The following is a 15280-nucleotide window of genomic DNA, read 5'->3' as shown; positions in this document are numbered from 1 at the left end:
GCCCCTGCCAACAGCGCTAGAAATGTTACCACTCAAACCAGCAGGGGACCTAAAGGGGGTTCCTAAGAGGGCAACTGCTAGGTCAAGGGCAACAATGGAGGCTTAGCCCACTGTTACCACAACTAAGTCTCTCTGCTCTTTACGGACTTTCACCGATGGGAGGAGCCCAGGTAGTGTAGGGATCACTTTGTAAAGTAGAAGTCAATGTACAGGTGAGGAGTGACCCTAAAAACCCTTTCCCAAGGATGGACTATGGAGTGGAACTTGCTTGCTCTTTAAGCAAGGGACCTGGTCCACCAAGGGTAAGGGGTGAGGATTGGAGGGTTGAGGAAGAAAGGATAGGCTTACAAAGGAGTTTCTCAATCCCTATAGTCCTTGGAAACTTGGACTCCCAAATGATCTTTGACAAACAGTCTTTGTTGAGAAGTGGGACCACACAGGGCCAAGTGGACCCAGGCCAGGTTTGGGGATGGAAGGTAGCAGCCAATGATGTTCCTATCCTGTACAAGGTGAGGGGAAAGGACCAAACAAGAATATTTAGTTCAAAAAGGTGAATCGATCCTATTAGTGTCTAGCCTTGGGGATGCGTAGGAAAAATTCGGTCCTAGAGCTAGGGCTTGTGATTCCCAAAGATTCCACCTTCAGAATGGCCTCAAATTTGGAGGAGAGGGAAGGGACCCACTGGCGCAATAGCCTAGAGGAGATCGAAATTTTTCCTTTGGCCAATTGTCAGGAAATTGATGCCCTAGATAACCCAATGGGGCTAGACTTGGGAAAAAGGGGAAAATGGTGAAAAGAAGGTAAATATGATCACCCTTTTTAAGGAGCTAGTGCCTAATTCACTTGGGGATATGGTGTCAAGGATGGTAATGAGTAAGAACTTGGATTCTTGATCAAGTAGGCCCAAAAAGTCAACTTCATCCAATGTAGATAATAAGAAAAGAAAAACGACCTTCAAGCATTTATACTTTAAAGCAAATGATGCAAGCTTCTTGAGATAAATAATCTCTAGGATATTTCATTCATATAACATTGACCCATACATTTAATAACTAAAACATTGCTCAATTCCACATTACAATAATGCAGCAACTAGCCCTAATTTTAGCAATATGCAGCAACAAGAATAACAACGATGAAAGGCACTTACAATGTCATAGAGTATATCCAACCAGCAATTCGTTTGCATAAGAAATCTCCAAGATAAGAGAAATAAACCAAATCCATACATCAAAATTTATCCATCTCCAAAAATATCCTCCAAGGAAAAAGTGCAAGAACTCTGTAAGACTAGAGAGATCCCAAGTCAAGTGATGATCCAAATGAATGTATCTAACATCAATATATACCCTCTTAAGGAGTTCAAATTAGCCTATGGGCCCCTAAAGATAAAATAATGTGCAAATAATAACTCCTAATGGTGACAAGCCCGCCATACTAGCTCATAATGTAAAAATAAGCCTTGCAGGGGGGCAAATAATAATGTATGCATGTCGTAGGGCCCTCCAAAGGCTCAATAACATACTAAAGTGCCATATTGAGGAATAAATTCCTCGAAACATGATCTACAAGGGGGTGACCCCTTGTTCTCCAAGTAGTAGCCCTATGGTGCTCTCAGTGGGTCTTAGCCTTTAGACCCCATGGGTCTCCACATGAATCGGAGATGCCTGTAGATCCTCTGCAAATGGTCCAAGTGGTGGAATGAATGTTGCCATGATATCGTACAAGTGTTGGGGCATTTGCCAAGAGTGTGGGGCTCCTATGGGGGCCTACTGGGCATAGTGTACCAATCATGTCACCATCATCCAAAAGTGGATAGCTAATAGTCTCTGAACATCCATGAAGATCTGAGGAGTTTTGTCTGCTGCTGTGGAGGTCCATGGCTCCCTATGCACACCCTACATGTGCCAATGAGGACCTTTGGGGGTCATGATCCCATATAGAGAAGCCAAACCCAAATGGAAACTAACTGCAATCCTGCATAACATCCAATGCATCCCCTAGGTTTCTAGTACAATTAGTCCTTAAAATAATTGAGTAAAAGAACTTACAAACCATGGATAGCAAAGTGGGCACTTCATAATGGCATGCCCTTCCATAGTGGGCTTTGGCATGTGCTAGTGTCTCCAGGCTTCAAAGGGGGGTAGCCAAGTACCTTATTAAGTGTTTTTAGTCCTTAGAGGGGATAGTATATCCAAAGTACATCCTTTTAATGGGGGTGGCAAGTGACAAATAGGTGAGATGCAATGGGGAATGGGAAGGGCAGCCCTGGACCACATAATGGGGCATAAGGGTAGCCAGATAAGGAGAAACCCACACATGGGTATGTAATGTATAGGAGGGAGCAGTCGTGGTACATGAAGTGCCCCAACCTTGATTTTTCCACCCTTCTTTATATGCCTTTTGTCTTTTATGAGTTTTCTTTAATAACTACTAGGGGCTCAAAGGGAAATAGCATGATGTGTAAGATATAGCAGTGATTTCCCTTTTTAAGGTAGGGCGGTTCATTTCCCTCTAGGGGTTGGGACAATCATGGGTTCGTGAATGATAAAGGAGGCTCATCTAGGGCCTATGGAACCAGGGTGATGGCCATGGATGGGGTCGGGCTCATGTATTGGCTTTTGCCCACGTGCTAATTATTTTTGACTTGGCCATCTTTTGCATTTTGTGGTACAATTTCCTATTAATTGTGGCCAATTATGCTTTTTCTTCTTTTTTTAGTTGCTTCAAATTCAGGGGCACCATTCTAGGCCTCACCCAAGGTGGGAGCAACGGGATATGGAGGCTAGCCCTATGTGGCCCAGGTGGGAGAAATGATGAATGGGGTATAGTGAGTGGAAAGGGAGTAATATGCACAGGTAAAGGAGCGGGACCATGCACCCAAAGTTGGGGTTTCCTAAGTACTACCACCCTAGAACCAAATGGTCAATAAAGGAGATCCCATGGGACTAAGATCCTAGGGTAACAACCCAAGGGGGTCAAGGAGACAAGAGTACAAACTAAGCCCACTCTTTCCTCCAAATCCCCCCATCAATCCGTAGCCAAAAGTATCCATGTTAAGTAAACCCAATACTCAATCATCAAATGACAAGACATACCTTTAGATTTGGAAGGCCCGCCTTCAAACATACGATAAATACAGGTTGGTGAGGGACCACAAGGCTAGCTCAGGTGGCAGACAAATGGCACAATGAGCTAGTAAGAGGCTGCAAGGGGCTGTTGGCTGTCGGCTGAGGCTCATCATGGACAAAAATTTCGCCGGGAGATATCACCCACCAAAGTTGCAGGAAACGCAGGGGGAGGGTCCGTTTCCGTACGGAAACGAAACGGAAACGTGTTTCCGCGTACCGTACGGCCTGGAAACGTGTTTCCGGCCGTATGGGCACGTTTCCCGAAATGGAAACGTGCCCGTACGGCCGGAAACGCGTTTCCAGGCCGTACGGGCCCCGTTTCCTCCAAAAAATCACTTGTATTTTAAATTTTTTTTTTTTTATTATGTGATGACTCATGAGTAAATGTGATATCTTAATGTTAAAATGTTTAAGTAAATGTATCATTAATGCTTTATGATTGCACATAAGTATATTAATAATTTTTAAATGTTTTTAATATATATATATATATTCGCGTTTCCCCGTTTCCAAAATTTGGGGAGGTCGCGTTTCGTTTCGCTTCCGCGTTTCGTTTCGCTTCCCCGTTTCGTGCAACTTAGTCACCCACGAAGTGGTGGGTAACAAGACTGAAGAAAAATTTAAATGATGGTTAATTAATTTAATTAAGGCATTCCGCAAGCTTATCTCGTGAAACTTTTTCTGGGTTTTGAAGATCTCATGTTCTTGGCCTCTCTGACAAAAATCAAGACTAGAACACTTGTGTGATGCTACAAAAACTAACACATACCAGACTTGTGGATGGCCCGAGTTGCTACAAAGGTGCTGAAATTGTCGAAAACAGCCGACACTATTGCAAGCCAATTTTTTGAGGGGGCCGAGTTGCCAAGTTCTAGTGCTGTATTTTCTGTATTTTCTGAGGGTTATTTTCCTTGTTAAAAGAGATGTAAATTTCCCAAGTAATAAAAAAGTGAAAGAGAATTTGTTGTATAAATTCCTGCTGTGTTTTGTGACTGTTTTTCTAGTAAACTTCCGCTACAAATTATTTAAGTTAAATGCCAATGCATTTTTTATTCAGCAGTTTTCAGAAAAATTAATTTGCTGGGGTGAATATAATTTTCTGAGTATAAAATAAATTGCTGAGAATTTAGAATCAGATCTGGTATAAAAAAATTAACAGTATTATAGTTTTACTTTAGTACTTACTATTATTTTGTCCCTTATGTATTTTGTAATTTAAAACTTTATCCTTTGTACTTTTAGGTGACTCAATCCAAATTGATCATTCAGTATTTTAATGTATTTTATTGTCAACTTCGTCAAACAGTCAAAATTGATCACTTTCCCGCAGATTTTTAGCCTGGAAGCTGTACATCATGTGTATATTGCAGCAATCCCCTCTCTACATGCATGCTTGCATCTCTTGGACTTTATAGAGTTGTGTGTGAGTATTCACATTGCTTTTTTATGCTCATATCAGTTTTTCACTCGTACATAGACTCAACAGTCAATGGGTAGTTCAATACAAAGAAGCTAGATAGCTTGAGGTCTCAAGGCATCTAGAAAGCCCACTTGTCTTTTACTTCTACAATGTCTATGTGGTTGGTTCTCAATAAATGCTTAGAGATTAAAGATAGTTTCGAACACATCGGACTTAGAAATGGTTATTGTGTGATTCATCAAAATGTAAAAACAGTTAAAACGTATTTCTGGGAATGCAAATTAGCCAGAACCTTTTCAAAATCGGTTATTGCTGCTTAGTCTGTTCTCTTTGTTGTGTCCCTTAAATGGAAAAGGATGATCATTGAAAACAGATGGATGGTCAGGCATATTCGACACCATAAAGTTCACTGGCATCTCCATCTTAGGGAAGAGTTAATATAGAGCAAAACTTAATGGCATAGCCATGCAGTTTAATTTGAGTAAAATGAGAGCATTTAAATTATATCCAGCAATTCAAATTTCACTAGGTTTGGGATCCCTAGAATTAAACTTCCTTTACATTGGGTCTAAACTGGACATGCCAACTCTCCGTGCCAACGAAGGTGAAGGAAATTTGATACTTAATTTTTAACCTGCTGAAATAAATTTGTATATACTTGCTTTTGTTTGTTAAATATATTTCAATGCATTTTCACGAAGGCAGTTGGCCGAAATGACGGTTACAGCACAAGTACATAACATACATAATTAGCCGATTAATTACTTAAACAAATTAATGAGTCAAGGTTGAAAAGCATTAGCAGTGGACAGCCTTAAAGTCCACAGACATATATATTGACACTTTGTTCTGTAAATTTTTCAAAAGCTGAATATTGATCAGTAGAATTCCATATATTACTATGGTAAGGTCACATTCAAATAGTCTACTCAAACAAGAACCCTACCTCATCTCACCTGCTTTTCTTGTAGCTTCATATGCCAGAGACAAATACAGGTTGATGAAAGTAACAGAAACAGGATATAATTAAAGGAAAACTGAAGCAGATTATTTTTTAAAGCGAAGTGGCTACAAAAAATGAGTGACAACACAATGTCCTTAAAGCGGATATAAATCAAGAATACACCTATGTGAAGATCTAAATTATATACTGCAACAATTATCAGAATGCCAATGAAACATTATATTTTCCCTATATTCACTTAAATAGGAACATTCGGTTGAAGAAAATGCTACTGGAACATCTTCACAACAGTGATTGCATGCACAAAAGAAAATAAGACAACTCAACTAGTCCAGGCCAAATTGGTGAAAGTCAAAAACTATACCATTTACCCGCAGATCAGCAAATTGTGGCCAGTGCATCCTAAACGGTACTTTGTCAGTAAGAAGAATGCACCAAGCCTGCAGTCCAACATACGCAATGATGAATGTACAAAATTGGGATATCCTAGCATAAAAGGTATAAAAATGTAATGGAAGTAGACTAACAGGTACATAGATAAATCCATTTACAACAAACATCTCTGTAAATGGATCCCTTTTGAAAAACAACCATAATGTTCACTATATTATATATTTGAGTTCAACCTGGATAAAGAATTAAAATAAATAAATAAATACTTAATCAGCCAGCAAGAAAGTATATTTTGGATCCTCTTTAGTTATGTAGTTTAAATCTTATCCATAAAAATCTATTATTCTCCGCATCCTTACAAATAGATGCAGGATATAGTAACAGACAAAAAATCATGCAACACCACACCTGATACATATCAGTTATGTAACATACTAAACACAATTTTCCCATGTCCATCACTAGAATGTAAAAACATGCAACACAAAGTGGCCCTAAATTTTTAAACTAGATCCTATTAAATATCTAAGCTATGGCACAACGTTTAAAAGGTCACAATTTAGAACTACAAAAGTTGAACCCGCGCATAGGACCACTGTGAATGAAAACAATGTTGATTTTTGAGTAGCTTGGGAGGTACTCCAATCCCTAGGGTTCAGGGTTTGGAGGGCAAAGCACCACAAGGGTCACTTGTGAGCTTGGAACCCAAGCATGGGGTTTTGCACCCATTGGGATTTGGGCAAAAATCATGAATAATTTGAGCATGAGAAAATTTGAGGCAATAGAGTTTGGCGTGCCAATTCCAACGCTTCGAGGATCACTTAAATCGGAGCTCTAGAAATGAAGATATGAATTTTTTAAGTTGACAATTAATTGTTGGACAGACAAGTCATGTCGTCTTGGTCCAAAAGTCATGTCTCTTCATCTAATTCGTGGAGCCCTCTTATGTGTATAAATAAGAGGTGTGTGAGAGTCATTTCTCTCATCCAAAGTGCATCCATTCAAGAGTAATACACCTCTGAAATAGCTGAATTTACTAAGGGAGAAGGAGAAGCTTGTAGGGGACTGTTTTTGGGTTAATTTGTCCCTTACAAGGCCACAGATCTCAACAGCAGGAGGCCACAGCCCTGTAGGGCAGTTCTGGGTGGTGGATAAGCCTTTTCCTTGTGGTGTCTTCCTCCAACAAGTGAGCCGCAGCTAGGAGGAGCTGCTACAGCTCAGCCACCACCTAAAGGGCACTGTTTAGAAGGCCGAGGTACAGCAGAGAGCACAGGCAGGTTGATGTGTGAACAGGGGATTGTAGGGTAGCGTAATGTTCCTAAATAGGAATACAAGTGATATAAAAAAAAAATTGTGCAGCAAAACATAAAAACGAAATACACATTAAACACCCAAAGAAATGCTGCAAATATAGAACTGCAGAGCCATTTTATTACTTCTTTGAGGGCAAAATAAAATGGATAATAGAATGGTGCACCTGGGCTTGTCTCAGTGGGCAAGCATGACCAAACTCAGGTGAGAAAATGGCTGAATGGATGACCGCTCCAACTGCTGCACCAATCTGAACTGCGCTGCCCAGAAAACTGTCTTTCTGCTAGGTTCGAATGGTTGAAAGGTCCACTTCCTATGCCCAGAAAATTTTATGCTTTTAACCTCGGACTCCTTGGCCTAAACCCAGAAATACCCACGAAGGAATTTGACTGGTTTAGACTTCTAAAATTCGACACCCTTGGAGCCCAACTTCAGTTGCAACTACAAAACTCGGTCTGCTGGAATCTGCCTGTAAATCCTCCTAGAAATGGTCCCAAAATGGTGGGCTGACCCCTACTATCAATCCCCTGACTTCCCAAATGGGCTTCTGGCCTATGGCACCTACTCCTAAGCTCCACGAAAATGTTGGACTAGCCCTCTGCGCTATCCCCAAGCCCAGTAATTCGAACTGCTGGGCTGTTGGCTTTGCTAGCTCCAAAACTCAAAAGGAATGTTGGTCTACTGCTACTCTCCCAATCCTCTAACTCTCCTAGCAAATGGCTAATCACTAATAGCTCCAACTCCTCTTGCATATTCTCCAGCTAGCCAGAAATACGCACTCCCTGTTTATGGTTGAATGGGAATGCTGCAACACACTCCCGAAACTCTTGAAATGACTATGTAACTACCTCCCTAGAGTGGGCACGGAAGAGAAACGTTGAATCTCCCGCTTGAGAGATTCGTGGCTAAATAGTCGGTTGACTCAGCGAAACAACAGAGCAAACAGTCAAGTAATATTGATTGCAAGGTGTAAGAATCCAAATGAGAGCTTCTTCCTCCTTATAACTCCTTGGGACTTCATTGCCTCATGTGGGCCGCTCCATCCAGCTATTCAACTTCCCTCCAAGCCATTTGAATGGCCCAATCCGAATTCTCATATGGGTGGTCCCCACATTCCACTAGCAGCCAAATAAAGTCTAATTGCCTCCTAAGTCCCTAAGTCAAAAATGTTGGGTTCTCTTCGATAGCCAAAATTGTGTAGCAACACCCTATTACAAATGCATCTGAGAAGGGACATGACAATCCTCCCCTCCCAAATGTTTTTTGCCCTCAAGCAACCTCAAAGTTAGTTGCTCCAAAATGTGCTCACCCTCCCAGGCGGCATCCTCATCTGGCAAGTTCTTCCAACGCACCAAGAACTCCCTGATGGTCCTACTCCTCAGTTTCCATTCCGTGCTCCCCAAGATGGCCTCAAGTTCCAAAACCAAGTGGCCCTCATCATCCAGTGGGGGTAAATCAACTGTTGTTGTCACCTGTTGTCCCAACACCTTTTTAAGGCATGAGACGTGAAATACATTGTGGATCCTGCTCCCCTAAGGCAACTCTAGCTCATAGGCCACCTCTCCCACTCGTCTAATCACCCGATAGGGCCCACAGAAGCGTGGTTGTAGCTTCTTGACCCCCTTCTGCATCAGCGTGGACTGCTTGTAATGTTGTAGCCAGAGGTACACCAAGTCCCCCTCCTCGAAATGCCTCTTTGTACTGTGTCGGTCTACATACACCTTCTGCTGATTTTGGGTCGTCACCAAGTTATCCTTGAGAGTGAGGATGTCTTGGCTCACTTGGACCCAGCCTTTGGCCTTTGGGGTCCAACTATCTCCAAAAAAAATGCCAGCAATAGATAATGCATCATATCCATCTAAAGCACGGAAAGGAGTCATACAAATGGACATGTGGTGAGTGGCGTTGTAGCAGTACTCACCCAGATGCAACCACAGAATCCAAGCCCTCTGTTGATCGATCACGTAGTTCCTCAGGTACCCCTCCAGCCGCTGATTAACCTTCTCAGTCTGGCCATTTGTCTGAGGATGGTAGCTAGTGCTAGGAGTGAGCTCGGTCCCCACCAATCTGAAAAGTTCCTGCCAAAAGCCTCCCATGAACTTGTTGTCCCTATCACTCACAATGTTTTTGGGGAGCTTGTGCAACCTGAAATTCTCCCGAAAAAATAGTTTTGCAACCTGTGCAGCGGTGTATCTGGTGGGGATGGCAAAAAAGTGGGCATATTTGGTCAATCTGTCGACCACTACGTAGATGCAGTCCTTCACCATACACTGTGCGGAGCCCTGTGATGAAATATAGAGATACTTTCCCATTTCTCCTCAGGGATGGGAAGTGGTTGTAGCAATCCTGCAGGGTGGATCAGCTCCCCCTTGTTCCTCTGACATGCCTCACACTCCTGTACGTGCTTCAACATGTCCCCCTTGAGGCCCTTCCACTTGAACTCTCCCTGACTGCCATATATGTTTTCTGGAACCCCTAGTGCCCAGATAATGGTGAGTCATGTGCTGCCTGGAGCACCCTATCTCTCAACTGCGAGTTGGGAACTAGGAAAATGCGCCCTTGTAATAGATGACCTCATCCATCACTCAGTAACGCTCATTTGCACGGGTACCCTCCAAGACCTCGCATGCCCTCCTGTCCTTGGAGTACTTCGCCAATAGTTGAGCCTTCCAATCATGGTAGATGCTCATCAGGGATAACCTAGCTGGTCTTCGAGATAGAGCATCGGCCACCACATTATGCTTTCCCCACACATACTCTATGTCGAAGTCATAAGCCTGCACCTTGCTGACCCATCTCTGTTGCCTGTCATTGCGGCCCATCTGCCCCATGAAGTGACGAACACTGTTGTGATCAGTCTTCACTCGAAACCTGTTGCCCACCAAGTACAGTCAGAATTTGGCTAATGCATGCATGATGGCCAGCATCTCTTTGTCATATAGGGAATATGACAGCTCATGTGGTAGGAGCTTCCGACTCTCGAAAGCAATGGGATACCCCTCCTGTGACAAAACTGCTCCAACTCCCAAACCTGAATGCATCACACTCCATGGTGAAGGGCTGGGAAAAATCAAAAGTGCCAAGACCAGGCAACTTCTCATCACTTCCTTGAGGCGATCAAGGCAACCTATGCTCCATCAGTCCATGTGAAAGACCCTCTCTTGGTCAAATCGGTCAAGGGTGCTGCCAGAGATGAGAACCCCTTGAAAAACATCCTGTAGTAGGTGCAAATTCCCAAGAAGCCCCTCAGCGCAGTCACATCTCGAGGTACTCGCCAAACTCAGTTGGCCCATATCTTCTCCTCATGGACCTCCATCCCATCAAAACCAATGATATGCCCTAGGTAGAGCATCTCTGTCAAACCAAACTCGCACTTGCATAGCTTGGCATAAAACTGTTAATCCTACAAGATGGGTAGTAATTCCTCCAAGTGCTGGAGATGCTCCTCCCATGTCTGGTTGTAAATCAGAATGTCATCGAAGAAAACCAGCATGAACCTCCTCAACTGTCCCCGGAAGACATGGTTCATGCATGACTGAAAAGTGGCCGAAGCGTTGGTCAGCGCAAATGGCATGACTAGGAACTCGAAGTGCCCATAGTGGCACCGAAAAATTGTCTTAGGGATATCTTGATCCCTCACCCTAATCTGGTGGTATCCTGAACACAGATCGATCTTAGAGAAGTACTTGGCTCCTCTAAGCTCATCTATGCGGGGAATGGGGTACCAGTCCTTCAATGTCTTCCGGTTGAGGGCCCGATAGTCAATGCACATACGAAGGGTTCCATCCTTCTTCTTCACTAGTACTACTGAAGAAGCGAAGGGACTGGAACTTGGCCTAATATGGCCCAATGCTAATAGCTCCTAAATGGCCTTCTCTATCTCATCCTTATAGGCCTTGGGATGCCTATAAGGGGTGGTGATCACTACCTGCACACCCGGCTCCAACTCAATAGTGTGCTCAAATCCCCTGTTTGGTGGCTGCCCTGGTGGAATGTCCCCAAACACAATTGCATATCTGTCCAGCAAAGCCTGTATGTCTAGTGGTGGTGGCTGAGCCTATCCCCCAACCTCTGAAATCCTCAGCTCTACTGCCCATGCAATGTCCCCATGTCGCAGATCTGCCTCCATCTTGTGGGTCGAGACTGTCTAAGGTGGATAAGACTGCATGCCTCTCAAAACTACCAGTTTGCCATCCGGCCCAATGAACTCCATCTCTGACTTCCTCCAATCTATCGTGACTCACCCAAGGGAATAGAGCCACTGGACACCCATCACCACATTGGTGTCTGGCACATCGACCATAAAGAAATGGTCTATCATCGAGTAGTTCCCCATAACTACTGTCAAGGAAGGCACATATCGAGTGCACTTGTATGGTACGGTCACCTGGTATTAGGACTGAAAAGCCCTCGACCTTAGTCGTGGGGAGGCCCCTCCTCTAAACCAATTGGGCATCTATGAAATTGAGGGTAGCCCCGTTGTCAACTAGGACTGACACCCTCTGCCCCTGTACAGTGCCCCTGATCCTCAATACAATTATGAAGACCGAACCTAGTTACATTTTTCAACACTCCCTCTTAACTAGGGAGGTATTCATAACAAGTACAAGGAAGATCTCAAACTATATGAACTATGAAGAGTTTAGGCACTACAATGCCATGGACTAGATTCCTGACCAGGGCAATCTATGCAAGATCTCTCAACAGTTTAGGCACCACAATGCCATGGACTAGATTCCTGACCAGAGCAATCTATCCACGGCGGGACTAAGATGGACTAAAGCTTCAGCCTCTCTAGGTAACACCAAGCTTAAATTGCTAACCATCAAACTAAGGATCCAGGTGTGCATCCGAGGTCAGAGCTCTAAGACAAACGCCACCCTCCCTATTAGACATCATCACATAGATGTCCTTCCAGGCAATGTGTCACTTACAAAGCCTCAACACTCTTGTTTATTCCAATCAGTAGCAAATCCTCCTTGATTCAACAAATCAAAGACAACAAATCTCTCCCAATCAAACTGATCGATAACAACAAGTATGTAAAACCTTCGAGAGATTTACCTGTACAGACACAACCCCAATCAGTCACAAACTTTCAAATGTAAATAAATACAAAACTCTAGGGTCTTTTTGTTAGGGGTCCAACCCTAACCCCTTTATTTATGTAATAAGCCCAATGGGCCGAGTCAAAGTCATAGCTAGTTAGAGAGTCAATAAAGCCCGTATTAATAATTGTAAGTGGTTGACCCGCATTAGAAAAAAGGGACCACAGTTAGTTGTAAACGGGCCATAGTTAATAACTAAAGTGGTTAGTCGTGTTATGCAAGGGACCACTAGCAGTTAGGATGTTGGATGTCATTTAGCTGTAAATAGTCTTAGTTGGTAAGGGAAAGATCATCGAGTCTCACTGTAATCGAGCTCTACTCTGTTCGAGGTTACCCCCTCGAAGAGGCAAGTGAGCATTGAATCTGTTTCTGAATAATAAAATACTTTGCAGGTTTTCTTATTTCATTATGAGTCTAGGCTATATTTCTTCGCATTTCTGGTATTCTGGAATTTCTCGTAGGTCAAGAGCATAAAAAGTGGTATCAGAACACTTTCCAGGGCCAGTTGTACCTCAATTTTTGCAGAACTCTTTTTAGGTTAGAGACGTGTTCCAACATCTTTAAACAACGGGATATGTCGTTGAGCGAATAAACCTGTGGATTTGGGGAGGCATGCACACAAAAACTACAAAAGGTTGTCACGCTTGTTGGACTCCCTTGTAACCCTTGTGGGTACCCCTTCGAGTACTAGTGCATTAGACGTAATTGCGCACGGATTGCACTTTCACGTACCCTCGAGTATATCAGAAGCCCCTACGCTCGCCTGAAACCTAACCTTGGATAAGTCGTCGGTCGTCTTGTTGCTACAATACATTGAGCTCAGCGCTCGAGGAGATTACTCGCACGTACAATAGGGTAGTCGGGTAATACAACAAAGGGTACGGTTGATCCTCCTTAGTTAGCGCCTGAAAGATTGAGCTGACTACGATTGTTGGACCCCTACGTATATTACAATTTGTAGCACCTGACACTCCTTTGTGACCATAGTTCCCTCGGCTATCTAAAGATCACCCTCTACCTTATCTTGCAGATCTGATCCAGCAGTTGGGGTTCTGCAGCTACCGTACAACTCAGAATTAGTAGTTGGGATTTTCAAAGTGCAGATCAGATTGCTTGTGCAGCGAGGGTTTTGGCCACCATAGTCCAGACCAGATTGTTATAGCACATTCAGCAGGACCAAGACCTTGGGGTTTCAGTTACTATAGTCCAGGCCTGATTTTTGCAAGATATTGGGCAGTAGCAAGCTTTTTCGAATTCGGCCACTGCAATATTGATCAGCAGGGAGTAAAACTCTTTTCGGCGTTACAAAAAAAAACGAGTTTGAGAACATCCTAGTACACTTGCAAGAGACTTAGCCCATAAGCTTCAGGACAACGAGTTGGTCGCAGTGGTACCATTCACCTGTAAGCCTTCAATTTTCCAGTGGTCCCAACATTTTTTTTCCAATGTAACTTCAAGTGACCCCCACCATTAGACTCTTGAGCTCGCCCTCTTTCTAAGGAGACTACTCTTAAGTAATTGACTGGGGTTGGTGTATGCTCGGTACCAGATCTCAAGTTATGGCTAATGAGAGGATCGAAAACCTTGAGAAAAAGTTCGAAGCATTCCAGGACACTATGGACAATATTAACTCACAACTCTCAACACTAACTAACCACCTTCACAAGTCTCATCGGGAGGAGCCTAGTTTTGATGAACACATAGAAGGAGAATCTAGCCATCACATTCACCTCCATGGAAATCACCACCATTCCAACCACCGGACACCCAAGCTGGACATGTACAAATTTGATGGCTCTAACCCTGTAGTATGGGTAGCACAAATGGAACAGTGTTTCTCTCTTCAAGATATTTGGGAAGATCAAACTAAACTACATGTGGGAGCCCTTTACTTGGACCAAGAGAGATGGCAATGGTGGCAGTGGCATCAGAAATGTTATCCAGGGAAAGTAACTTGGCACATGTTCTCAAAAGCCATATGTGGTCGCTTTGACCGGGAATCTAATTTTTTGGGTCGTCTCACTAAGCTCCGGCTAACCGAAACAGTAAAGGACTACATCGCAGCCTTTGAGCAATTGGCCATCAAAACTGACTCTCTAGGAGATGACTTCTACTCGGAGTGTTCATCAGTGGCCTAAAAGAAGCCACCCAAGCCCATGACCGGATGCACCACCCAGCTACCTGGTTAGACACATGCAAAATGGCCTTAGAGGTGGAAATTGCCTTAACCGCCCAATCCAATCGTTCAAATTTTGTCGCTAAGGCGCGTCCCACCCAAGCTCAGGGCCCCACCAAAACACTTAAGGTTCAAAAGGTGTCACCAACAGAAATGGCCGAAAGAAGAAAACAAAGGCTATGTTACTACTATGATGACAAGTACTCCCCTGGACATAAATGCAAGGAACCAAAATTCTTTCAAATTGATACTATAGATAACAGCTCACATGAGGAAGCTCCATCCCTTGAGGTCCCCAAGGACGAAGTTAGGGAAACCCAAACCGACAATGATCTCAAAGCTACGCCAGATGAGCCGGTTATCTCACTGCATGCTTTTGCTAGCATTTCTTCGCCTCAAACTCTAAAAATCTAAGGCTTTATTAAACATCGACCAGTCATGGTATTGATTGATAGTGGCAGCACTCATAACTTTATCCATAAACGAGTCGCAGAAGCTGTTCATTGCTTTGCGCAAGCAATATCTAATTTCCAAGACCGTATTGTTGATGGGGGGGGCATGAAATGTGAAGGCCGCTATGAAAATATTAAGCTTTAGATGGGAGACTACCACCTAAAGACCCACATGTTTGCTATTGAAATGGGTGGTTCTGACATTGTCTTGGGTGTTGAATGGCTTCGCACACTGGCCCCGGTTACAATGGATTTCCAGGAGTTATATATGAGCTTTAAACAAAATGACCACATTCATACATTACACAGACTCCGAGCAGGTGCT

The 15280-nt window shown here is 43.4% G+C and overlaps 1 protein-coding gene across 4 annotated transcripts in view; it reads right to left on the bottom strand.

Moving 5' to 3' along the window:
• LOC149168737 (E3 SUMO-protein ligase SIZ1-like) overlaps positions 1–15280 on the bottom strand; it is a 415166-nt gene that overhangs the window by 160172 nt on the left and 239714 nt on the right. For all 4 annotated transcript variants that reach the window (XM_089428401.1, XM_089428402.1, XM_089428403.1 and 1 more), the window contains exon 9: positions 5880–5955. In XM_089428401.1, coding sequence (XP_089284527.1) covers positions 5880–5955 — 76 coding nt within the window. The remainder of the gene's footprint in view (positions 1–5879; positions 5956–15280) is intronic.

Source organism: Pinus tabuliformis, chromosome 4_2, assembly GCF_031772625.1.
Source record: "Pinus tabuliformis cultivar Carrire ecotype Pingquan chromosome 4_2, CPIR1, whole genome shotgun sequence".
NCBI lineage: Eukaryota > Viridiplantae > Streptophyta > Pinopsida > Pinales > Pinaceae > Pinus > Pinus tabuliformis.
Note: the sequence above shows the minus strand (reverse complement) of the source record. Positions and strands in the feature narration are given on the sequence as shown.